The sequence below is a fragment of the Leptodactylus fuscus genome, chromosome 5 (genome assembly GCF_031893055.1).
Source record: "Leptodactylus fuscus isolate aLepFus1 chromosome 5, aLepFus1.hap2, whole genome shotgun sequence".
Classification (NCBI taxonomy): domain Eukaryota; kingdom Metazoa; phylum Chordata; class Amphibia; order Anura; family Leptodactylidae; genus Leptodactylus; species Leptodactylus fuscus.
The window spans coordinates 10,725,464-10,752,945 of record NC_134269.1 but is presented as its reverse complement, the minus strand read 5'-3'; the positions used below and the strand labels follow the sequence as shown (position 1 = coordinate 10,752,945).

At 45.9% G+C, this 27,482-nt stretch overlaps 3 protein-coding genes across 3 annotated transcripts in view; 2 read left to right on the top strand and 1 right to left on the bottom strand.

Annotated features, from left to right (window-relative positions):
• The window catches only part of KDM6B (lysine demethylase 6B), a 456,451-nt gene that overhangs the window by 150,346 nt on the left and 278,623 nt on the right, over nt 1–27,482 (bottom strand). The window lies entirely within an intron of this gene.
• LOC142204398 (extracellular calcium-sensing receptor-like) lies at nt 8,422–12,303 on the top strand. Its single transcript, XM_075275710.1, has 5 exons — nt 8,422–8,478; nt 9,132–9,457; nt 10,193–10,484; nt 11,360–12,172; nt 12,268–12,303. The coding sequence occupies exons 1-5, from the start codon at nt 8,422–8,424 to the stop codon at nt 12,301–12,303; spliced, it is 1,524 nt and encodes a 507-aa protein (XP_075131811.1).
• Nucleotides 12,559–18,368, top strand: LOC142204397 (vomeronasal type-2 receptor 26-like). Its single transcript, XM_075275709.1, has 4 exons — nt 12,559–12,582; nt 16,860–17,087; nt 17,229–17,352; nt 17,464–18,368. The coding sequence occupies exons 1-4, from the start codon at nt 12,559–12,561 to the stop codon at nt 18,366–18,368; spliced, it is 1,281 nt and encodes a 426-aa protein (XP_075131810.1).

The following is a 27,482-nucleotide window of genomic DNA, read 5'->3' as shown; positions in this document are numbered from 1 at the left end:
ACACAGTATTATTCCCCATAGTGGTCCCTGCACACAGTATTATACCCCATAGTGGCCCCTGCACACAGTATTATCCCCCATAGTGCCCCTGCACACAGTATTATCCCCCATAGTGCCCCTGCACACAGTATTATATCCCTTAGTGGCCCCTAAACACAGTATTATGTCCCATAGTGGCCCCTGCACACAGTATTATACCCCATAGTGGCCCCTGCACACAGTATTATACCCCATAGTGGCCCCTGCACACAGTATTATCCCCCATAGTGGCCCCTGCACACAGTATTATGTCCCTTAGTGGCCCCTGCACACAGTATTATGCCCCATAGTGGCCCCTGCACACAGTATTATCCCCCATAGTGACCCCTGCACACAGTATTATGTCCCAAAGTGGCCCCTGCACACAGTATTATGTCCCTTAGTGGCCCCTGCACACAGTATTATGTCCCTTAGTGGCCCCTGCACACAGGATTATGCCCCATAGTGGCCCCTGCACACAGTATTATGTCCCATAGTGGCCCCTGCACACAGTATTATGTCCCATAGTGGCCCCTGCAGACAGTATTATGTCCCATAGTGGCCCCTGCACACAGTATTATGCCCCTTAGTGGGCCCTGCACACAGTATTATGCCCCATAGTGGCCCCTGCACACAGTATTATATCCCTTAGTGGTCCCTGCACACAGTAGTATCCCCCATAGTGGCCCCTGCACACAGTATTATATCCCTTAGTGGCCCCTGCACACAGTATTATGTCCCATAGTGGCCCCTGCACACAGTATTATGTCCCATAGTGTCCCCTGTACACAGTATTATACCCCATAGTGGTCCCTGCACACAGTATTATGTCCCCATAGTGACCCCTGCACACAGTATAATGTCCCATAGTGGCCCCTGCACACAGTATTATGCCCCATAGTGGCCCCTGCACACAGTATTATGTCCCTTAGTGGCCCCTGCACACAGTATTATGTCCCCCATAGTGGCCCCTGCACACAGTATTATGCCCCATAGTGGCCCCTGCACACAGTATTATGTCCCATAGTGGCCCCTGCACACAGTATTATACCCCATAGTGTCCCCTGCACACAGTATTATGTCCCATAGTGACCCCTGCACACAGTATAATGTCCCATAGTGGCCCCTGCACACAGTATTATGTCCCTTAGTGGCCCCTGCACACAGTATTATGTCCCCCATAGTGGCCCCTGCACACAGTATTATGCCCCATAGTGGCCCCTGCACACAGTATTATGTCCCATAGTGGCCCCTGCACACAGTATTATGTCCCATAGTGGCCCCTGCACACAGTATTATGCCCCATAGTGGCCCCTGCACACAGTATTATGTCCCATAGTGGCCCCTGCACACAGTATTATACCCCATAGTGTCCCCTGCACACAGTATTATGTCCCCATAGTGGCCCCTGCACACAGTATTATGTGTTAGGAGTATTTAGGTTCATTACTTTCTATTTTTCTTACCTGGGGAGTTTTTGGCTGCGCAGTGTCTGGGGTGGCATCCTGGCGCTGCGGGGTTGTCCTGTCGTGAGTATTGGTGCACACCTTCTGACTTGCACGCGCGCACTGCTGGTAGGCAGCTTTATTTCCTGGTTGATTAGTCTGTCCTCCCATTTGCACCTGGGAGGAGTGGTCTCTACTCTGTATTTAAACCCATGCCTCCCATGGTTCTGTGCTGAGTGTCGCTTTTACAGAGCTAGGCCTTAGCAGGAGGAGTAGGTGGTTATCTTGGATAGAGGAAGTTCCGTGGTTGGTTTTTGGGAGGTTTTGGGTGAACGAGTTGGTTTGTGTGTTTTCCCTTCTGTGTTCACCAATCCTCCCTCTGTGTATAATTGACTGTGTTAGTGAATTGCCTTATCCTTTGATTTCTACTCAGTTTCCTTGTGTTTGTTTCCTAGTGTAAGGTTCCTTCCCATATTGGTTTGGGGGAATCCTTTCCCACATTTTTCCTGTGTGCTGCTTGTGTTGTTAGTCAGCGCACACCCTTGTCAGTCCCTGTCAGTAGCAGCTTCACTTGTTCGTTAGGGGTGACCCCCTTTAGTCTCCAGTCCCTAGAGATCTTATAGGGCATTCCTTCTCCCACTTCCCTCTAGGCCTACGGTGTCAGTGAGAGAGGAGCTGTCGGGGTCAGGCTTAGCCTGAGTACAGCCGACCTACACCCGTGAGGCAAGGACCGGGATAGCTAGTGGCAGTAGTGCAGGGCGAGATTTCCTACTGCTGTCCCTTAGCCCCGTTGCAGCTACCTGGACTGACATAACAGTACACTCAGCCGGTAAAAAAAAAAAAAAAAAAAAAGGTTCGTTTGCATTATGACGGACCTGAAACAGTTGTACCAGGCGGTGCAGCAGATCTCCACTGAGATGGAGGGGATCAAGCTACGAATGGATGCCATCCAAGCTTCTGGCGTATCTCAAGTACAGCAGTTGGCTCAACACACAGCCTCTCAGGTGGAGGGCATACAGAGGCAGGTGAGTAGCGCCCCTGTGGGTCGGTCTCTGGAGCCAAAAGTCAGCTTACCTGAACCCTTCCGAGGTAAGAGGTCAGATTTTTTCCGATTTCAAAAGGACTGTCTTTTGTATTTCCGGCTACGGCCGTTTTCCTCCGGTTCTGAGGTACAGAGAGTTGGGATTATTATTACTTTATTGAGAGATGATCCCCTCATCTGGGCACATTCGTTACCAGCCGACTCAGCTTGCTTACTAACTGTAGAGGCGTTTTTCTCCACAATGGGGTTACTGTATGACGACCCAGACAGGGTACGCACGGCTGAGTATAACCTACGACGTGTGGTGCAAGGGGATCTCGCTATAGAGAAATATTGCACAGAGTTTCGTAGGTGGGCAGCAGAAGTACACTGGAATGACCCCGCTCTACTTAGTCAGTTTGAGACAGGGCTCTCGGACCAGGTTAAAGACCATCTAGTTTCTCACCCTGTTCCGGGAGATCTAGATGAGGCCATACAGCTGGCAATTAGAGTTGGACGGCGCCTCCGGGAGCGTGGAGACAAGAGTCCTGGGGGGCTTAGCCCTCCTCAATTCTCTGTTTTTAGAGAGGACCCGGGGGACCAACCCATGCAGATTGGGGCCACTGTGCGAAGTGCAAGACCCAAGAGTGAAGGGTCCCGCACAGTACGCTGTTTTGTGTGTAGAGGGATGGGACATGTAGCAAGGGTATGCCCCTCCAGAGAATGGTTCGCCAAGGAGAGTAATAACCCCAGGTCTATTGAGGGTAAAGGGAGAAAACCTACTAAGGAGGGAGGTGTGCATATTTCCTGTACTCAGACTGCCGGGTTGACCCTTGATGGATGGGTAAATGGGCAGAAGTGCTGGATTTTGGTTGATTGTGGTTCGGCAGTCAACCTTATTGACTCAGAGTTTTGTGAGCAATTAAGGGTGAGTCCTTTGGTCTTGGAGTCTCAGATACCGGTGTGGGCTATTGATAAGACCCCTCTACAGCAAGCTGTCATCTCCAAACAGGTGGAGGGTTTGGAGTTTATTGTGGGTGGCCACAGGGAAGAGATTGACTTGTTCTTGTTGTCAAAGTTACCAGCACAAGTAGTGTTGGGGTGGCCCTGGCTGAAGCAGCATAACCCTATTATCAACTGGGAGACCGAGTCAGTAGTTTCTTGGGGGCAGGGGTGTAATGGTCGATGTCTGCCCATATCCGTTATGTCTTTGTCTATAGACAATTTGCCTCAAGAAATATGTGAGTTCAGGGAGGTCTTTGAGGAAAGGGCAGCCAAGACATTACCACCACATCGCACCTATGATTGCTCGATTAAATTTATACCTAATGCAGTGTTACCCAAGACACGGTTGTACAATCTCACTATTCCGGAGAGGGAGGCGCTCAAAGAGTATATTGAGGGGAGTCTAGAGGTGGGGCATATTCGCCCATCTAAGTCCCCAGTAGCAGTGGGGTTTTTCTTTGTAAAGAAGAAAGATGGAGGGTTGCGCCCTTGTTTGGATTTTAGGGAGATTAATAAAATCACGGTGCGGAATCCCTATCCCATTCCGTTGATCTCGGATCTATTCAGCCAGATTACGGGAGCCCGCTGGTTTAGTAAAATAGATTTACGTGGGGCATATAACTTACTGAGAATCAAGAAGGGGGATGAGTGGAAAACAGCGTTTAACACACCCCTAGGACACTTTGAGAATCTTGTGATGCCTTTCGGTCTAACCAATGCGCCTGCGTTTTTTCAGAATTTTATTAATGATGTACTAAGGGCCGTCATAGGGAGAGGGGTTGTGGTCTATCTGGACGATATACTCATTTACACCCCGGATTTGGAGACTCATTGGGAGAGAGTGAGAGAGGTTTTAGATCTCCTGAGGGTTAACCAATTAAGTGCTAAGCTGGAGAAATGTGTGTTTGCGGTCAATAAATTATGTTTCCTTGGCTATATCCTATCGGACAAGGGGTTCGAGATGGACCCTGAGAAGGTCAGGGCAGTCTTGGAGTGGCCGCGACCCGAGAACCTAAAGGCGGTCCAACGGTTCTTGGGGTTCTCCAACTATTATCGCCAGTTTATCAAGGGATTTTCTGAGGTTGTGAAACCTATCTCGGACTTGACTAAGAAGGGGGCTGACTGTGCTAAGTGGTCGCCAGAGGCGCTAGCTGCGTTTGAAGAACTGAAGAAGCGATTCTCGTCCGCTCCCATTTTGAGACAGCCGGATGAGAGGTTGGCCTTCCGAGTGGAGGTGGATGCCTCCTCGGTGGGGGTGGGAGCAGTACTTTCTCAGGAGTTCGAGAAGGGTACGCATCCCTGTGCCTTCTTTTCTAAGAAATTCTCTGCCTCTGAACGGAATTATGACATCGGAGATAGGGAACTACTGGCAATAAAACTAGCGTTCGAACATTGGCGTCATTTCCTGGAGGGGGCCAGAAGGCCAGTCCAGGTATTTACTGACCACAAGAATTTGGTTTATCTTGGGTCGGCGAAGAGATTAAATGCACGGCAGGCCAGATGGGCTCTATTTTTTGCGCGGTTCCATTTTACCGTGACTTATGTGCCGGGTTCAAAGAATGTTAAGGCTGATGCTTTATCCCGGTATATGTCGACTGAGGAGGAACGAGAGACGCCTGCCACTATTCTTGGGGATGGAGTGGTGGTAGCAGTATTGGGTGCGAAATTGGAGAAGGCCTTGATCGAAGCGCAACACGCTGCACCTTCCAAGATACCTAGAAACAAGCTTTTTGTCCCAACTACTCTCCGACAAAGTCTCCTGAGGGAGTGTCACGAGTCGGTTCTTGCTGGTCACCCGGGGGTTTCAGAGACCATGAGATTGGTGTCTAGGAATTTTTGGTGGCCAGGGTGGAGTAAGGATGTCTTGCAGTTTGTTCAAAATTGTTCGGTCTGTGCAAGAGCCAAGGCGTCGCATACCCGTCCCCACGGTCTTCTACATCCATTGGAACCTCCTAAGGCACCTTGGACTCATCTGTCTATGGATTTCATCACGGGCCTTCCGGTGTCTAAGGGTTTCACGGTCATTTGGGTAGTTGTTGACCGCTTCACGAAAATGTGCCATTTGATCCCGTTTTCCAGGCTGCCATGTGCCAAGACACTATCAGAGGCGTTTATTAAAGAAATTGTAAGGTTGCATGGTCTTCCTGAGGAGATAGTTTCGGACAGGGGACCGCAATTTGTGGCTAAATTCTGGCAGGCTTTTTGCAGCAGGTTGGGAGTTACACTGTCGTTTTCCTCCGGGTTTCACCCAGAGTCTAACGGACAAACAGAGAGGAAGAATCAGGATGTGGAACAGTTTTTGAGGTGTTTTGTTCGAGAGAACCAGAATAATTGGGCTGCCTTTCTCCCCCTGGCAGAATTTTCCCTAAACAACCATGATTCCAATGCCACAGATACCACACCTTTTTTTTGCTCCGGTGGTAGACATCCTGTTTTCGGAGTATTTTCTTCCATTTCTTCCCCAGTTCCGGAGGAGGAGCTATTTTCTAAAAAGCTGCAAGGGGTATGGTCCCGTATCCGAGAGAATCTGGTGCGGGCGTCGCACCAGGCTAAGGTCCAGGCGGATCGGAAGAGAGGAGAGTTGCAGTTCTTCCCTGGTGAGATGGTTTGGTTGTCCACCAAGAATATCAGGTTGAAGGTTCCTAGCAAGAAGCTGGGTCCCAGGTTTGTGGGTCCTTTTAAGATCATCAAGATGGTAAATGAAGTGGCGGCGCAGCTGCAACTACCTAAAAGGTGGAAGATAAACCGGGTCTTCCATGTCTCCTTGTTAAAGAAGGCCAAGAAGGGAACGTCTCCAGTTAAGGTTCCACCAGTTTCTGAGTCCGGGGAGTATGAGATATCCCGAGTTCTGGATAGCAAATATGTTCGGGGGAAGCTACGGTATCTGGTGGCATGGAAGGGATACGGTCCTGAGGATAATTCTTGGGTCCTGGAGTCGGATATGTCAGCCCCCAGACTCGTGGAGAAATTCCACAAGGAGTTCCCGAAGAAGGATGCTCCTAGAGAATCCGGAGTCTTCTCCTTGAGGGGAGGATCCTGTTAGGAGTATTTAGGTTCATTACTTTCTATTTTTCTTACCTGGGGAGTTTTTGGCTGCGCAGTGTCTGGGGTGGCATCCTGGCGCTGCGGGGTTGTCCTGTCGTGGGTATTGGTGCACACCTTCTGACTTGCACGCGCGCACTGCTGGTAGGCAGCTTTATTTCCTGGTTGATTAGTCTGTCCTCCCATTTGCACCTGGGAGGAGTGGTCTCTACTCTGTATTTAAACCCATGCCTCTCATGGTTCTGTGCTGAGTGTCGCTTTTACAGAGCTAGGCCTTAGCAGGAGGAGTAGGTGGTTATCTTGGATAGAGGAAGTTCCGTGGTTGGTTTTTGGGAGGTTTGGGTGAACGAGTTGGTTTGTGTGTTTTCCCTTCTGTGTTCACCAATCCTTCCTCTGTGTATAATTGACTGTGTGAGTGAATTGCCTTATCCTTTGATTTCTACTCAGTTTCCCTGTGTTTGTTTCCTAGTGTAAGGTACCTTCCCATATTGGTTTGGGGGAATCCTTTCCCACATTTTTCCTGTGTGCTGCTTGTGTTGTTAGTCAGCGCACACCCTTGTCAGTCCCTGTCAGTAGCAGCTTCACTTCTTTGTTAGGGGTGACCCCCTTTAGTCTCCAGTCCCTAGAAGTCTTATAGGGCATTCCTTCTCCCACTTCCCTCTAGGCCTACGGTATCAGTGAGAGAGGAGCTGTCGGGGTCAGGCTTAGCCTGAGTACAGCCGACCCACACCCGTGAGGCAGGGATCGGGATAGCTAGTGGGAGTAGTGCAGGGCGAGATTCCCTACTGCTATTCCTTAGCCCCGTTGCAGCTACCTGGACTGACATAACATTATGTCCCCATAGTGACCCCTGCACACAGTATTATCCCCCATAGTGGCCCCTGCACACAGTACTATCCCCCATAGTGGCCCCTGCACACAGTATTATCCCCCATAGTGGCCCCTGCACACAGTATTATGTCCCATAGTGGCCCCTGCACACAGTATTATCCCCCATAGTGACCCCTGCACACAGTATTATCCCCCATAGTGGCCCCTGCACACAGTATTATCCCCAATAGTGTCCCCTGCACACAATATTTTTCCCCATAGTGGCCCCTGCACACAGTATTATGTCCCATAGTGGCCCCTGTACACAGTATTATACCCAATAGTGGACACCCATAAACAATTATTATACTCTGGGGGGGTTTCAGACCCCAGAGTATAATAATCGGAGACCCGGGGGAATAAAAACATAAAAAACTACTGTTTCTTACCTGTCCCCGGCTCCTACGCTGTCGGCCTCCGCTGCCATCCTTCTTCAATGACATTGGACGTCACATGACCTGGGACGCAGGCCGGGTTCATGTGACGTCAGAGACGTCGGACAACTGGGAAGGAGTCCTGGCAGGATCGTGGAGAGGTAAGTAACAGTGTTTTTTATGTTTCTTACCTCTCCCGGGCCTCCGATCATTATACTTGGGGGGGGCCCTTATGGGCCTCCAAAGCTTATGGGACCAGGTGCAAGTTCACCCTGGCACCCCCTCAAGTTACCCCCTTGTACCCCACACTGTGGCAGTAGAGTTCAACCAACAAAAGGCATGAAAATTCCAACTCCATCTACAAAAAATGAGTAGTCCAGTACAATAAATGGAGAGAGATGGTTGAGGATCTTCTCCCTCCTCAAATCATGCATTAGACTTGAGCCCTGTCTAATGTGGGTGGTGGCTTATGCAAAGGACGGAATGTGGATGTTTTGGATTTTCTTATTTTTTTTAATATGCTTGTGATACACTGTATCCAGAAAGAATATTTTGGCGGCAGAGTTATACCTTTGGACCCAGATCCAATGTGCCCACTCTCCCAACAAATCTTGGAGGCTCCCAGAAAAAGTGGTGACCTAGCAGCATGCCAGAACTTTGGGCAAATCTCTTGGGCACTTCAGAAGGCTCCTGCTTCTGCCAGGTTTGTCATGAATTTATATGTGACATGAAAGAAGCCAGAAAACTCATTTTTATTTATTATCTGGGATGCTAAGTGGGGTCCCAATCCTGTTATGGCCATGGGTTCCATGATTACTTATTGTGTCCCTTATGTAGGGTTAAGAACTCCATATCAAGACTCAAGACATATTGTAGACCAGTTGAACCACTAAGGCCTTATAGGTCGTATTTAGATGTTCTTGACCAGATTGTAATGTTTTGCACCCACAATCCACATTTCAGCCTATGATGTTGGCTGAAATGTGTCACCTGAGATATAGATAGTCAATTTTGGCCCCTCTTATTTCACCTTCATCTCCTCGATGGTTAGTAAATGGAGGAAATCCCATTTGATAGCCCAGCTGGTGTCCATGGTCTCAAGACATTTCCCATCCCTTGTTGACAGAACTGGCATAGTAACGTACTGATATAATGAATGTAATATATTATCCCTGTGGACGGCCTCTTATATAAAAAGAGACAACACGAGGCAATACAACGATCACAGCGAGGGACTGAGAGTGGGGGCGCTGTGATTCTTGTCTTCCTACACATTGACCCTCTCTTGTCTTCTTCTCCTCTAATATTTTGTTGCCAGTTTCTAATGTGTCTAACATCATCTTTGTTTTCCTTCAGGCGATCTTAATACATAGTTATTTTCCTTCTTATTTCCATCTTTGGAAAATTATGCTGGTTCCCTTTCTCTTGAAGCCAATTGGAATATTGTGTGGTGCCCTTTTCTACCAGAGGTTGACTCGAATCTTGTTGCTCGTAGCTTGTCTCCTGATTCCAGGTGCTGAAGGACTGGCGGCAGACCAAGGGTGTAAGGTCCAACAAAACAGTATTTCAGGCCTGTATAGAGATGGAGACATTAACATCGGTGGTATATTCCCTGCCCATGTCTATAGGACCTACAATGTGTTGACTTTCAAAAACCCACCACCACCTGTGACCTGCAACACGTGAGTAGTAATCTTAAAATCCATTCCTAATCTGAAAATTCAAGTATAATGAGGTGAAACGGGTGCAGAGGGAGCTATCATATCATGATCATGGTCCTCAGGTGGACCAAAAGGCTCCTCTTTTACATAAGAAGTATTAGAAATGGTGCTCAGAGAGGGCTCAGGAGCTTCAAGTTAGGTTAGACCCAACTGAGGTATGGGTCTGTTTGAAAGAGTTGATGGTGACGACTACTAAGACAAATGAGGTCAAATATTCCATCTGCCCAGAGGTTGACATAGGTCAAAAATTTGGGCAACTGTCTACTCAAATAGTATCTCTGTACCACCTTAGGCCATCCAACCTCTAAATGAATACTGTAATAAACTGTAAGAGTCATGGGAGCACCAGTCTAACATTTTACCCCTACACCTTATGTAATTTTCTATGGTTTTAACCTTTTGCCCTAGTGAGCCATCGCTGGCACCAAATTAGTCACATACGAAAGCCCAAGAGTAGGACAATGTGGAGAGAGTTAGAGTTCTCTCTTCTTTTAGAACCAACATGCTAGGCGGTTGTCCAAAACTATCCTTAGTATAGTTCATCAATATCAGAAGAGTCTATCCCCCAACACCTCCACATTGTATAGCCAGGTCTTCACCCTTCAAGGTTCCCAAATCGTCATGGGCCCATGAACTTGAACCAAAGTTACTATCCATAGTCTCTATCAATATAGCTTTAATTTGTTTTTCCTGCAGGTTTGTGCCCCTCACATTCCAATGGATCCAGTCCCTCCTCCTGGCAGTGACCAACATCAATAAATCCAACTACCTTCTACCCAACCTGACCTTAGGTGTCCATCTATCCGACTCTTGTGCATCACCCGGAAGAGCTTTGGAAGGAGCTAAATGGCTTCTCACTGGAAGCGATCATAGTTTCATACCTAATTTCCGCTGCAAATCTACACCGCTAGGGGGAGTGATTGGGGACTCTAGCTCTGCCAGCTCCCTAACATTGGCCAGACATTTAGGACTCTACCGGTACCCACAGGTAAATGTATATTGTTTTTGTTTTTATGGATTTGCACACCCAGATTGGCAATGGACAAAATCATTTGGGCTGGGGTATGGTCATTAGTCATTGGGCCCCATTCCCCTTGCACCCTAAATCTCATTTTCCCCAAGAAAATTACATTCTGGGTGCAGTGTGGGCACAGTCCATGCCAAAGCTTATGCAGTTGGGTCCTAGTTGGTCCCTGACACTTCCAGAGCCTTTTGACTTTATGGTTCACCAGAGGATTCTCCAGTAGGCCCTTTTAAGGGTACCATGGTTTATTACCTAGGAGTTGTTGTAGAGTGGGTCCCAAGAATCACTTTATCTGGTGAACCAATGGAACCTCAATCCAACACTGTTTTGAGCCATACATTTGTGCAATGTATTGCATCCTTGTGGAATAGCTGAAACCTGAGTCATGTTACAGGGTTGTACACAGGGTTGGACAAATTGACCTCCTCCTTCTGTTCTCCTTCTGGAGGAGATCAATTTTTGCATAAGTTTTCACACGACTCTCTACCAGTTGGATATTCCCAAGGTTGCATGATGCCTTTAGGCTTCAGCTATGCTTACCCTTAAAGCAAAACTTTACTCTACTAGAACATGCAAGTCATCTATAAAATACATGTTAGACCATAAACAACTCACCAAATAGTACTAGACCCATCAAATTCAAGATGAATGAAATACTAATCCAAACCTTGAAGAGGACAACCTGAATTTGGCCTACAAGATTAGGCTCCACTAAGGTTCTGAGTTACTGCTTGATGTTGGGTGAGGGCCCAGGTTAGATGTTAAGAATAGGTTCAAAACCTTTTAGGTTTGAGTCCATGTCAATAATATCTTATCGTACTATCTCCATTTCCTTACAGATAAGTTATTTTTCCACAAGCTCCGTCTTAAGCGATAAGATACAGTTTCCTTCCTTCTTCAGGACTGTTCCTAGTGATACCTTTCAGTCACGTGGCCTTGCACAGCTTGTGGTCTTTTTTGGATGGAAATGGGTAGGACTGATGGCTGAGGACACTGACTATGGACTCGAGGGTATTACGGCTACCAAGGGAGAGCTTCTCAGGTCAGGGGCCTGTGTTGCCTTCACAGAGTATATCTTGACTAGCAGACTTGATCGAAATGCCCCACACCTTTCGAAAGTCATTGCGAACTCGAGTGCTTCCGCTGTTGTCGTCTTCTCCAGTGGGTCCAATCTTCTACCAGTAGTGGAGGAACTTCTGAGACGTAACATTACAGGGAAGATTTGGATAGCTAGTGAGTCATGGTCAACCTCTGGACTGGTTTCAAAAGAGAAGTATTGGGGTGTACTTCAGGGAACTATTGGATTTGCATTAAACAGTGGACAGATTCCAGAATTCAAAGAGTTCCTCATTGCTTCTAACCCACTGAAGTCCCAAGATAATATCTACTTAATGGAATTTTGGGAAGTAAATTTTGGCTGCAAATGGGAAACACCAGGAACGGTTTTGTCCAATGGTTCCAAAAGATGCACAGGTCAGGAAAACCTTGCAAACACCTTCAACAATATCACCGCCCTAAGGGTCACGTATAGTGTCTACATTGCAGTATATGCTTTGGCATGGGCATTGGATGATATCATCACTCGTAGGCAAAAAGATTGTTTAGTTACCCCTGAAAAATGCATGAAGTCCTTGACTTATCATCCTTGGGAGGTATCCTCATATCTTAACTTATTATCATGTTGTAGTATGCCTGGTATTGGTGAGAGTTTTCTTATTAGCATACATTGGTGTCTAATGGGCTCTAGAACAAACATCCAAATGGGTCCCTTTCACGGGACTAACGAACACCTTCACCTTGAGTACCATCCGCCATCTTTGCTGCTCACAGTCTAATAAAAGAAGTAGACCCTATTAGACTAATTTAATATCACCCACGAGGAAGGGAAACAGGCCCAACCTAAGACAACCCCATTAACTGGGAACCCTACTCTGGGCACTAGAATAAGAAATTTCTAAATTTACATCATGTTCCAAATTATTATGCAAATGATCTTTCTGATTTTCCTAAAAGGTCGATGCAAATGACAGTGAGTACAATGTCCAAATCTTCACCCGTTAAGGTATAAATCAAATTTTTGTTTTCTCAATTTAAAAAAATCACAATCCCCTGTTCCAAATTATTCTGCACAACAGAGTTTCTAACCATTTTATAGGTTGAGATTGAGTTTTTGGATAGTTTCTGAATGTTTTTACAAGACTGGCTTCCCGAGCGTCTGTGACCTACCTCACACCCTCATAGATCTTTTGCTTGAGAATACTCCAAAGGTTCTCCATAGGGTTGAGGTCAGGGCAGGATGGTGGCCACACCATAAGTTTCTCTCCTTTTATGCCAATAGCAACCAATGACTCTGTGGTCTTCTTTGCTGCCTTGACATGGTGCATTGTCCTCCATGAAGATGACTTTGCTATCGAAGGTTCTTCTCTTTGTACCATGGAAGAAAGTGGTGAATCAGAAACTCTATATACTTTGCAGAGGTTATTATCACACTTCCAGGGACCGTAAAGGGGCCTACCAGCTCTCTCCTCATGATTCCTGCCCAAAACATGAATTCAACACCCCTTGCTGAAATTGAAGTTTTCTTGGGACATGGTGGCCATCCACCAACCATCCACTTCTCCATCTCTCGGGACCATACAGGGTTGCATGGCATTCATCAGTAAACAAGATTGTTTGACAATTTATCTTCATGTATGCACGTATGCCCAGGCCCACTGCACCCATTTCTCTTTGTGAGCCCTGTTTAGGGCTGGCCGACTAGTAGGTTTATTCACAACTACAAGCCTTTGGAGGATCCTACCCCTTGAGGTTTGTGGTACTCCAGAGGCACCAGCAGCTTCAGATACAGTCCTATGAAAAAGTTTGGGCACCCCTATTAATCTTAATCATTTTTAGTTCTAAATATTTTGGTGTTTGCAGCAGCCATTTCAGTTTGATATATCTAATAACTGATGGACACAGTAATATTTCAGGATTGAAATGAAGTTTATTGTACTAACAGAAAATGTGCAATATGCATTAAACCAAAATTTGACCGGTGCAAAAGTATGGGCACCTCAACAGAAAAGTGACATTAATATTTAGTAGCTCCTCCTTTTGCAAAGATAACAGCCTCTAGTCGCTTCCTGTAGCTTTTAATCAGTTCCTGGATCCTGGATGAAGGTATCTTGGACCATTCCTCTTTACAAAACAATTCAAGTTCAGTTAAGTTTGATGGTGGCCGAGCATAGACAGCCCGCTTCAAATCATCCCACAGATGTTCAATGATATTCAGGTCTGGGGACTGGGATGGCCATTCCAGAACATTGTAATTGTTCCTCTGCATGAATGCCTGAGTCAATTTGGAGCGGTGTTTTGGATCATTGTCTTGCTGAAATATCCATCCCCGGCGTAACTTCAACTTCGTCACTTATTCTTGAACATTATTCTCAAGAATCTGCTGATACTGAGTGGAATCCATGCGACTCTCAACGTCAACAAGATTCCCGATGCCGGCATTGGCCACACAGCCCCAAAGCATGATGGAAACTCCACCAAATTTTACAGTGGGTAGCAAGTGTTTTTCTTGGAATGCTGTGTTTTTTGGATGCCATGCATAACGCCTTTTTGTATGACCAAACAACTCAATCTTTGTTTCATCAGTCCACAGGACCTTCTTCCAAAATGAAGCTGGCTTTTCCAAATGTGCTTTTTCATACCTCAGGCGACTCTGTTTGTGGCGTGCGTGCAGAAACGGCTTCTTTCTCATCACTCTCCCATACAGCTTCTCCTTGTGCAAAGTGCGCTGTATTGCTGACTGATGCACAGTGACACCATCTGCAGCAAGATGATGCTGCAGCTCTTTGGAGGTGGTCTGTGGATTGTCCTTGACTGTTCTCACCATTCTTCTTCTCTGCCTTTCTGATATTTTTCTTGGGCTGCCACTTCTGGGCTTAACAAGAACTGTCCCTGTGGTCTTCCATTTCCTTACTATGTTCCTCACAGTGGAAACTGACAGGTTAAATCTCTGAGACAACGTTTTGTATCCTTCCCCTGAACAACTATGTTGAACAATCTTTGTTTTCAGATCATTTGAGAGCGGGCTGTCCATGCTCGGTTACCATCAAACTTAACTGAACTTGAATTGTTTTGTAAAGAGGAATAGTCCAAAATACCTTCATCCAGGATCCAGGAACTGATTAAAAGCTACAGGAAGCGACTAGAGGCTGTTATCTTTGCAAAAGGAGGATCTACTAAATATTAATGTCACTTTTCTGTTGAGGTGCCCATATTTTTGCACCGGTCAAATTTTGGTTTAATGCATATTGCGCATTTTCTGTTAGTACAATAAACCTCATTTCAATCCTGAAATATTACTGTGTCCATCAGTTATTAGATATATCAAACTGAAATGGCTGCTGCAAACACCAAAATATTTAGAACTAAAAATGATTAAGATTAATAGGGGTGCCCAAACTTTTTCATAGGACTGTACCTGTTTGCTACTTTGTAATGGTATTTTAGTAGCTGCTCTCTGTGGCCTGCTTAATAATGTGGAACGTCCTTCCTAAGCAGCTTTCCCTTAATTGAAAAGCAAAAAAATTCCATATTTATGACACTTAAATCCAATTTGCATAATAATTTGGAACTCGGTGTAGTTCTAGATAGGATAGATAACATGCAGAAACTTTTGGATCACCGCTGATTGGTGACTGACAACCATTATTAGCTGAAAGGGGTTCTCAGGACTTGGGCGGGAAAGTCAGATCAGTGGAGATTCAACGTTCAGACACCCCTGTTGATTTCTGTGCTTGACTCCTTCAATCAGGTGATCAGATAATATATAGAGAGTAGGATTCCCACCAACCTGATATTGATGGCCTATCCCAAGATTAGACCTTCAATTTTGTAGTTCCAGAGAACTCCTTTAAAGCTGACCATACACATATGTTTAACCTCTTAATGGGAATATGTGAAGTCGATTGGGGACACTAGGCCACCCACAGGTCCTTACGAACTGGTGGTTTAGTATTCCAAATAGCCCTGTTGTAACACTGTCCAGGCCTGAATGTAACAAAAAATCTTTATACTTACCTAGATATGAGTCAAGTCTCATCGGACTCATCTCTACTGTTCCCAAGATCTGCATAGATCAGGGCACCTCCATTTCACTGCGCATGTGCATGAGGCCTGGTGCATGCACCCTAAATCCAAGATGTCCTGCTCCAGCTTCACTGGGGATCTGCGTCGGTGCTAGGATGCTGCATAAGTAAAAAGTTTTGTCGTGTGGGCACGGATTGTGTTACAACAGTGCTATTTGGGACATTAAGCCACCAGTCCATAAGGGCCTGTGGGTGGCTTAAAGGGATCCTATCATTAAAAATTTTTGTGACTAACACGTAGGAATAGCCTTAAGAAAGGCCATTCTTCTCCTACCTTTAGATGTCTTCTCCGTGCCGCCGTTCGGTAGAAATCCAGGTTTTCGATGGTATGCAAATGAGTTCTCTCGCAGCACTGAGGGCGGTCCACACCACTCAAACAGCACTGGGGACATCCCCAATGCTGCGAGAGAACTCTCCAGCACCCACGTGTTCTTCCAGCGCTGGGGATCAAACTTCTAGGCCTCGGGCAGAGCCGACTGCGCATGCCAACAGGCCACAAGAAAAATGGCCATTTACACAGTTAGTAAGTGGCCATTTTCTTGTGGGCATGCACATTTGGCTCTGAAGTTTGACCCCCAGCGCTGGAAGAAGACGCGTGAAGAGGCCGTTCCTGAAGAAGATGGAGGCAGGTGCTGGTGAGTTCATCACAGGATTGGGGACGCCCCCAGTGCTGTTTGAGTGCTGGGGCCCGCCCCCAGTGCTGCGAGAGAACTCATTTGCATACCGACAAAAACCGGGATTTCTACCGAACGGTGGCATGGAGAAGACATCTAAAGGTAGAAGACGATAGCCTTTCTTAAGGCTATTCCTACATGTTAGTCAGAAAATATTGTGTTGTAATGATAGGATCCCTTTAATTACTTAAATTGACCAGACATCTTCCCTTTAAGGATGGAACTCTTTTGGGCCTAATGGATGCAGGGATTTCATCCCTGCCTTGTGAGAACCATAATTTTATTTAATGATCTTATTTTTTGCGGGAAGGGTTGTAGTTTTTATTGTTACCGATTTGGAGAATGCAAAAAAACACATTTAGCAACTGGATACAATTAGTTTTTTTACTTGGAATTTTTTTTCTGTATATTTTTTCATTTTTATTAGTCTGTAGTCCTGTATGGCTGTGTATTCTGCCTGTCAGTGTCAGTTCTTGACTTAAGTTGACCCATGATTTAAGAGAATCTCTGGATTTTTTCTTCAGGTCCTACGTTCTATGAGATCCATAAACTTCACCACTTCTGATGATAGAAATATTCATTTTGATTCCAATGGAGACTTTCCAGCATTATATGATATTGTGAACTGGCAACTTGACCCTCGGGGAAATGTTCAGCAGGTAATAGTCGGCAGTTATGATGGCAGCGCTAAGGAAGGGAACAAATTCATGGTGAACACCAGCGCTATCCAGTGGACGCAACGGCAAAAGGAGGTATTTACAACTTGGCAGATACTTTGCTTTACCTACTTCGCACTGACCTTAAGCTGTTTCATGTCTTATTCTCCATGCCCATCTGAGAACGCCATATGTGAAGATGCTCACTTTTTCTATTGGTGATTTTCTTCTCTCCAGATCCCACTTTCAATCTGCAGTCAGAATTGTCAACCAGGAACCCGTAAAGCCCCAATACCTGGGAAGCCCGTGTGTTGCTTCCAGTGTGTCCAGTGTCCTCTAGGAGACATCTCAAACCAGACAGGTACTTAACAACTATTCCACCCAACTCCTATCTGGTCAACTGATGATGAGAAGCCACCTCTATGGACACCATGTCACTGCAGTGTGCATTAATCTATCTCCTCTATTCTAGATTCCATTGGCTGCATCCAATGTCCATCGAACATGTGGCCAAATGTTCCCCAGAACCAATGCCTTTCAAAGTCTGTGGAGTTCCTTGCCTTCGAAGAGCCACTAGGAACAACTTTGGTGGCCACCAGTATTACGTCCTCTACAATCCCAGTTGCCTTGTTGGGACTTTTTATCTACTACAGGACTACTCCTATTGTCAGAGCCAATAACTATTCCATAAGTTGTCTTCTCTTGTTGTCCATCTCTCTCTGCTTTTTGTGCTCATTAACTTTTATCGGCTATCCACAACCTGAGAAGTGTCTTCTCCGGCAAGTGGCATTTGGCATGGCCTTTTCCTTTTGTGTTTCCTGTGTCCTGGCTAAAACCATTACAGTGGTCATAGCCTTCAAAGCAACCAAACCAGGCAGTAGCTTAAGAAAATGGACGGGCGCAAAAACATCCTACATTGTCATAGGGTTGGGTGCCCTTATTCAACTTTGCGTTTGTGTGACGTGGTTGTCTCTTTCCCCACCATTCCCGGATCATGAAGCGTTTAGTCAACCTGGAGTAATCATAGCCAACTGTAATGAAGGATCCCAAACTGCCTTTTGGTGCATGCTTGGATATTTAGGTCTACTGGCTACCATCAGCTTCGTTCTCGCCTTCCTAGCTCGAAGACTTCCTGATAGCTTTAACGAGGCCAAATTCATTACCTTCAGCATGCTGGCCTTTCTAAGTGTCTGGGTGTCCTTTATACCAGCTTACCTTAGTGCTCGAGGCAAGTATACCTCGGCCATGGAGATTTTTGCCATTCTGTCATCAAGTTGGGCATTGGTTATCTGTATCTTCATGCCCAAGGTCTTCATTATTTTGTTTAGACCAGAGCTGAACACGAAAGGCAACGTGATTGGAAAAGGTAAAAAATAAAGATGTAATTTAGATAACACCATTGTGTACATAAAATAAAATTAAACTAAAATTAAACATCTAACAATACATTGAATTTCATGGTCTTCATTGGACGATACTTGTGCCATAAGATGCTTCTAAATCGGTTGACCATCGAGGAAATTTAACAAAATTGGTCTACAGTTAATTGTGTCTAAGGCCAAAGCAAAACAGTGATTTTGGGCGCTACTCCCATTGTGTGAGCAAAGATTGTCGGGTCACCCTCATATTAGTGAATGGAGTCACATTGTAACCTGAAGGAGCCCCAGCCAAAGCAAAAATGTAATTAGAAGTCTTTGAAGACCTAGCACCCTCAGGGTCACAATGCGACTCCATTTACTAACATAACTGAAAGAGTCGCAAGGTGATCTAGAAATCTTAGGTCACCTTGTGAATTGTGTCAAATCTCACATCTGGAATCGTGGCCAATACAACATTTAGCCCTAGCCTAAGTAGAGAGGTGGCTCAATGCTTGGGCACCGTTGGGTTTGGGCCTTGAGCTCCTACTCAAATTTGACCAGAAGTGACATCGAAAAGCTTCTCTCATGCTTTAGATGTGCTTTCACACTCCAAAAACATACTGATAGAAACTTTGGCTTCAGCCTTAGGCCAATTGTGCAGACCGAGTGATGCCCAAGCTTTGTCCGATGCTCCATTTTTTTCTGATAGGCTTCACCCTTGTGTCACGTGTATATGAGGCCTTAGGTAATCCAATGCTTCATGTTTGTACTATGGATTAGGGCTGAGCCGATCTTGAGATTTTAGGATCGATTTTAAAATCCGATTTCCGATCATTTTCCATACGATCCCGATCTTGAAATTTACTCGATCGGGATCCGATCTTTCCCGATCCCAATTGCTCAACCCTATTAATGAAATATACATGAATAGGCTTGAGCCGATCTTGAGATAACCTCCGACCTCGATCCTGTGGGAAAAGATTGGGATCAGAATTCCGATCGCGATCGTGAAATTTACTCAATCGCTGATCGGAATCCGATCTTTTCCGATCCTGATCGCTCAACCCTACTATGGATAACTCAAAGTGTCGGGGGGATATCGTCACTCCATAGGGAGAGACCACCATATAGGTGTGTGGAGTCTTATTAAGCCATTAGCTCTCCACTGTGCAAGGGATCATGGGAAGAATATGCAAATCTGTCTTCCATGATGTAATTAGGAAGACAGAGCCTCAGTGTGTGCACACCAATAGAGGGCGCTAGCTGAGGATGTGTAAGTCTGTCTTCCATGATGTAATTAGAAAGACAGAGCCTCAGTCATGCACCCCTATAGGGGGCGCTCCCTTGGTGTGCACACACTGAGGCTCTGTCTTCCTAATTACATCATGGAAGATAGATTTGCATATTATTACCTCAAAGTGAGAAGATAAGAATGCCTTATACATAGTAGCGCTGCCTAAATTGTGGCTTACCCTGTTGGTTTTCCTAAAAAAGGTCAACGAGTACCAAATTTATTTATTGTACCTGGAAATTATACAGTTCTCGTGCAGAGCGCATACACAACTCATATGGAATCTTGGTGGAAAGTATATGGAGCTCATACAGTCCTCAGATGAAGCTCATATACAACGTACAGTGAATCCTCTTTGAGACGCCCACCCAAAATTGCATCAAAAAGTGGTCTTCTAGAGAGGTGGTCTTTGTACAGAAACCAGTTATTATGGAAAACTGAAAATTCGTCACAGAAAATGTGATTTGGATAAGGAGGTGGTCTTTTCAAAGAGGAGGTCTGTTCAGTGTATATGTAGAACTCATAGGAAGTCGTTCACAAGTAATACAAAGCTTATGACATACCTCATATAAAGGTTGTACAGGTATACTTATACAACCTACTGTACCATCAAACCCCTGACTATTTTGAGGTAGGTGTTCCCAGTTGACCTCTGGGTTGTCCTATTCTTTCCACAGTGTCCACTCTTCTACCATCACCAGTAAGAGGTGTAGCTATGGTGGGTACAGATGGAGTATCACAATATGGATCTGGAGTCTGAAAGAGCCAAGAAGAGACACCAGTATCCAAAATGGCGCATAGCAGGTGGGGCCCTGGTTCAGATTTTGCACTGGGGACCAGGAGCTTCACGTTACGAATTATACACATTTTCCCTCCTTTGGACATGTCAAAGATACATCAAGGGCATACAGTGAGTTGAGAATATAGGACATCCCACTGTCAGACTGAGGTTCCTTACAAAATAATTCCAGGAGTCCACCCACCAGCAAGGCCTAGGAAATAGACCATGGGATCCATCAAGTTGGTGTGTCTTCTGCTGACTATTATTGTTTTAGAGCCTAGATCCACCAAAAGATCTGCTGATACTTTGATGGGCCCGTCCAACACTGGACTTCTCTCCAATAGTTCAGCCTGCAACACCCTAGTTTGCCACCCCATTACTCCCAATCCCATGCCATGTAGGACAGATTAGCAGAAGGACCATCAGGACCAAACCTGAGATTCTCCGACGGTTGTGAAACTATGACTCCGACCATGTCCTGACAACTGTGAGAATCCTGATACAATCTGATACAATGTGGCCCTTGGGAGTGATACAGTCTGACCATGTGGCCCTTGGCCCCTAATCTTGATATACATTGGGCTTCTTGTGCTGCGTCCATGATGGTTGGACAGGTTTATGTTGTACTCATCATACATTTTGTGTTGCACTGACATAAAACTGGTGTAGTAGAGCTGAGTTTGTCATCTCATACATGTCATAGTCATGTAGTCCATGATATATTATTAATGGTTTATCATCAATCATCATAGAAGCCTCAGCCAGTCGAATGACAAAGTCAGCTCTGCTACATAAGCATCGGCCAGGGATAATATCATGGATGAGAGTAGATACAAGGACGTATTATCTGTATACACAATAGTCAGTGTTTAACTCCTCGCTCTCCCCGGAGGCGCCATCAGTGGAGGCAGATGTCTGCCAGAATCTATAATGATGGATAATTACCCCTCCCTCTCCAGCTGCTCCGCGCTGTGCCACTAGGGGACCCGGGGTAATAGTCCTGGGTGGTGCGTGTACCTGAACGAGGAGAGATTGATGTGTATCCACCTTGGAGATGAAGCCTCCATAGATAAGAAGCACTTACTGGAAATCTCCGCACAGCGATCATTGCCTCCAAATACACCTCCATTATATTCAATTACTTCTGCCCCCGAGGGGCCCAGCGGCCCAGGATTACCGCTGCACTGGAAAATTGCTATTTTCATGGCTATTATATGAATAGAGAGAGATGGCATAGAAACATATAATTATTCCATGTATTAGTGATGTAGGTTTACTGGTGATCATGTTATAGAAGTAATATATGTCTATACTATGTGTTTTATATATATATATATATATATATATATATATATATATATATATATATATATATGTAAATATATTACAAGTATGTCTCATAGGATTATAGTATATATATATAGCGCATCTATTTATTTAGTTATTTTCTGACACAGAGTATTATTGTTGTTTTTGCTCACTTATACATCTCCATCGTATTCCACTGCGCTTTGCAGACATTGTCCCTCTCCCACGTAGGGCTCACGGTCTATGTTTGTGACATTCTGTTTTGGGCCGGCTGCTATAAAGAGTTAAAAAAAACCTTATAAAATAAATAATATAAACAAACAACGTAAACATATTAGGTATCGCTTTGTGCGTGGAAGTCCATACAACGCCATAAAAAGTAAATTCCACAGTTCGCAAATTAATACTTTTTGGTCACCTCACGTCCCCCAAAAAATAATAAAAAGTGATAAAAAATTTTTACCTACCAGCAGCCAATACAATGAGTGAGCGCCACTGATAAAGCCACGAATGTGCTAATTTTATGAATAGGAGTCTGTCACCAGAACCAGCATAACAATCCATATCAGCCCTGCAGATAGATAGGTTACTGTCACCAGATCCAGTATATCACCCCAGCCCTGCAGATAGATAGGTTACTGTCACCAGACCCAGTATATCACCCCAGCCCTGCAGATAGATAGGTTACTGTCACCAGACCCAGTATATCACCCCAGCCCTGCAGATAGATAGGTTACTGTCACCAGACCCAGCATATCACCCCAGCCCTGCAAATAGATAGGTTACTGTCACCAGAACCAGCATATCACCCCAGCCCTGCAAATAGATAGGTTACTGTCACCAGAACCAGCATATCACCCCAGCCCCTGCAGATAGATAGGTTACTGTCAACAGAACCAGCATATCACCCCAGTCCTGCAGATAGATAGGTTACTGTCACCAGAACCAGCATATCACCCCAGTCCTGCAGATAGATAGGTTACTGTCACCAGAACCAGCATATCACCCCAGCCATGCAGATAGATAGGTTACTGTCACCAGAACCAACATATCACCCCAGCCCTGCAGATAGATAGGTTACTGTCACCAGAACCAGCATAACAATCCATATCAGCCCTGCAGATAGATAGGTTACTGTCACCAGAACCAGCATATCACCCCAGCCCTGCAGATAGATAGGTTACTGTCACCAGAACCAGCATATCACCCCAGCCCTGCAGATACATAGGTTACTGTCACCAGAACCAGCATATCACCCCAGCCTTGAAGATAGATAGGTTACTGTCAACAGAACCAGCATATCACCCCAGTCCTGCAGATAGATAGGTTACTGTCACCAGAACCAGCATATCACCCCAGCCCTGCAGATAGATAGGTTACTGTCAACAGAACCAGCATATCACCCCAGTCCTGCAGATAGATAGGTTACTGTCACCAGAACCAGCATATCACCCCAGCCCTGCAGATAGATAGGTTACTGTCACCAGAACCAGCATATCACCCCAACCCTGCAGATAGATAGGTTACTGTCACCAGACCCAGCATATCACCCCAGTCCTGCAGATAGATAGGTTAGTGTCACTAGATCCAGCATATCACCCCAGCCAAGCAGATAGATAGGTTACTGTCACCAGAACCAGTATATCACCACAGCCCTGCAGATAGATAGGTTACTGTCACCAGACTCAGCATATTACCCCAGCCCTGCAGATAGATAGGATAGTGTCACCAGCATATCACCACAGCCCTGCAGATAGATAGGTTACTGTCACCAGAACCAGCATATCACCCCAGCCCTGCAGATAGATAGGTTACTGTCACCAGAACCAGCATATCACCCCAGCCCTGCAGATAGATAGGTTACTATCACCAGAACCAGCATATCACCCCAGCCCTGCAGATAGATAGGTTAGTGTCACCAGAACCAGCATATCACCCCAGCCCTGCAGATAGATAGGTTACTGTCACCAGACCCCAGCATATCACCCCAGTCCTGCAGATAGATAGGTTACTGTCACCAGAACCAGCATATCACCCCAGCCCTGCAGATAGATAGGTTAGTGTCACCAGAATCAGCATACCTGATGGAGGCTGCACTTCAGGGCAGATCCAGGGAGGAGAGGAAGTGGCTGGGTCTGCCCTGACCCTGAGAGCCTTGTGTACGGTACAGTGTTGTCTTGGTTAATTCATGTGGCTTACTACCACATTTTTTTTTTTTAAATAGAGCGGTTTTGCTCCAAGATTTCTGTCCTTGTCTCTCATGGGTTGGGTCCGCACTACCGAGCTTCCTTCCCCATGTACTCTAAAACAGAGGAGTAACCAAACATAGAGGACTAAACTAAACAGGGAACACATACAGGAAGCTGCTAAACATACATAATGGTGTAAAATATACATGAACAAACAATATAAAAAAATAAAAACATGTAAGGGGGCGTTCACACTACCGTCTGTGTCCGACAGGTAGTGTCCGCTCCTAGTTTCCGTTCAAAATCTGGTACGGACATTATTAGCGGACACTAGCTGTGTCCGTGACACTTGTCATTTATTTAAATGGCGATCGGGAGCGTTCTTTTGCACTCCGTGCCCTTCCTTCACTGTCCGCTTGTAAAGATGTCCGACTTTTCAAGCGGACAGAAAAACCTGACACTTTTCAGACCCCCAAGTAAAATGATCGGAGGCCTGGGAGAGGTAAGGGAATATAAAAAATAGAGTTACTAAGAGCCGGGCAGGCTTGGGACGTAGTTGTGTGACGTCCATGACGTCACATGACTGGGACCTGCAACCCAGGTCATCTGACGTCCCGCCCGTCATTGAAGATGGCCAACACCACCAAGGAAGTGCAGCGGAGCCGGAGATAGGTAAGTAACAGTGTTTTTATGTTGGTTTCCTCCCCCCGGTCTCTGATTATTAGACTCTGGGGTCTGATAATTTTAGCCATTTCAGCCATTTTAGTTCACCCAAAATGAATTTTCAAATTCCAATCTGAACCAAGAAAACTTGTCCAGTACTGAAGTGGTTAAGGAGATCTATTACCTTCCCCACTTATTAAGCTGTCCTCCTGATCTTCAATCTGACTGTTTACATAAGATTTGTCTCTGTATTTAGCCTCACACATAGAGCTCTACAGAGAAGGCAGGGTGGAGGAGGCAGTGCCGCACCTCTAATGAGGCGACTTGAGGCGGCCGCTTCGGGAGGCGGGCGGCGCACGGGCGACTTTTTTTTTTCTTTTATTACTTTTTTTTTTTTTACTTTGAACCAGCGCAGGAGAGCTGCTTCTCTCTGCGCTGGTTCAGACGTCTGCGTAGGCGGCGTCACTAGGCCGCCTACACACGCTGATACGTACTTAGACGTCTAGGTATCAGCGTGGGCGGCGTCACACGTGATGACGCTCGCTGATAGAGATGAATACACGGACAAGTATAAAACTTCTTTTTTTGTTTTATTATAGGCCGCTACCTGCTGGAGTATCTCCAGCAGGTAGTGGCCTATTTACTTACCTCCCCAGACCTGCTCACTGCCGCCCCCGCTTCCCCTTGTACTATAGGCCGTGAAGGCCGGCAGTGAGTAGGCCTGAGCAGTCCGCGATCCCACTACCGCCATTATTATACCCGGGGGTCTTTTCAGACCTCCGAGTATAATAATCGGAGCCCCAGGGAAGGTGAGGGAACATAATAAACAATGTTACTTACCTCTCCGGGATCCGATGTTACTCCTAGCAGGCTTCGGGCCTATATGGTAATGCCCAGACGTCACATGGTCTGGAATATTACCATATAGGCCCAAAGCCTGCCCTAGCAGTACCATATAGGCCCGAAGCCTGTGCTAGTAGTAATAGCCTGTTACTGCTAACACAGGATTTGGCCTGTATGGTACTGCTAGGGCAGGCTTTGGGCCTATATGGTACTGCTAGGGCAGGCTTTGGGCCTATATGGTAATATCCCAGACCACGTGATGTCTGGGCATTACCATATAGGCCCAAAGCCTGCCAGCATTAAAGAGGACCTTTCATAGGTTTGGGCTAAGGCAGTTCTATATACTGCTGGAAAGCTGACAGTACACTGAATTCAGCGCACTGTTGGCTTTCCCGATGTGTGCCCCGGGTGAAGAGCTATTGGTGCCAGTACCGTAACTCTTCACAGTCAGAAGGGTGTTCCTGACAGTCTGTCAGAAACGTCCTTCTTCCCATCAGCGCCTATATCGCTGTACTGTGTGAGCGGGGAGGAACGCTCCCTCCCCTCCTGATAGTGCTCTTCTATGGACGAGTACTGTGAGCAGAGGGAGGGGGCTCACACAGCACAGCACTATAGGCGCTGCTGGGAAGAAGGACGTTCCTGACAGACTGTCAGGAATGCCCTTCTGACTGTGAAGAGTTACGGTACCGGCACCAATAGCTCTTCACCCGGGGCACAGATCGGGAAAGCCAACAGTGCGCTGAATTCAGCACAGTGTCAGCTTTCCAGCAGTATATAGCACTGCCTTAGCCCAAACCTATGAAAGGTCCTCTTTAACATCGGGTCCCGGAGAGGTGAGTAACAGTGTTCATTATGTTCCCTCACCTCCCCTGAGGCTCTGATTATTATACTCAGGGGGTCTGAAAAGACCCCTGAGTATAATAATAGTTCATGGGTGTGCAAGTGTGGGGCATAATAGAGCTTGGAGGTTCCACTGTGGCCCCGTAATCTCTATTATGCCCCACAGCAGCCCCCCTGCAACCTCTATTGTACCACTGTGGGGCATAATATAGGCTGCAGCGGCCGCTGTGGAGAATTGAGGAGTCAAAGATGTCTATGTTTTAAACTTTACAGAGTCAAGTCACAGCTGAAAGAAGTGGTCATGGCGGTCCAAAGGGAAGAGACTGGAAATGTGGGGAGACGTCTCCTGTGAGTATTACTGCATTGTATTTATTGTAATGTGTCCCCCCTTCCCCCCCCCCCCTGCTGTCTTTGGCTGACGATCAACAGATGAACATCTTTCGATCGACCGCTTCAGGCAGCAGAGAGGCTAGGTTCACCACTGTGAGGAGGCGATTGCTATCAGCTGGTTCAATGATTTATTGCCTCATTCTGTGTACTTGTAGCCTCTTATCTACAAGCCTAGCACTGTTAAAAGAGCACAGTGTAACAGCAGAAATTATTTGAGTGTCTTTTCCAGCAGCCCCATCTTACCCTTCATAGACTAAGGCCTTCGGAGCCCCGCCACATAGTAATCATGCCCCCTTTTGTGCAACAGCCTCTCTCCTTGACTATATGCTACTGAGCTGGCCAACTTATAATTTTCCCATTAAATAGGTTTCTCCTTTTCTGACTGTGCATGCTGTGTATCTTAAATCTTCTCCCTCCAGTGTACCCAAGGACAGGGGTAATAAATTTACATGGTACAGACTGCCAGCCATCATGGAAATCAGAAAGGAGATCATAGAAGTTTATCCAGCCCTAGCCTGTTGAAGGTGACCTGTGGGGCCCTTCGGCTTCAGGGCCCGATTGCATCTGTGATCACTGTGACCCCTACCCCAACATTTATTAAATCGTCCCGTGGGGCCTTAGCCTTACTTTGCTGGCCGTTACAATTATGGTGATAAGTTTATATTAGGTTTTATGTTGAACTACTTTTGCATTTATGTGCCAAAAATAATTTCTTTTAGTGGGACTATATTTTGAGAGTCATAACTTTTTTATACTATATAAAATGATGACGGTCAATACGATGCTCGGAGCCCAACATTGTAACACTAAGCACATGACTGAAAGGAC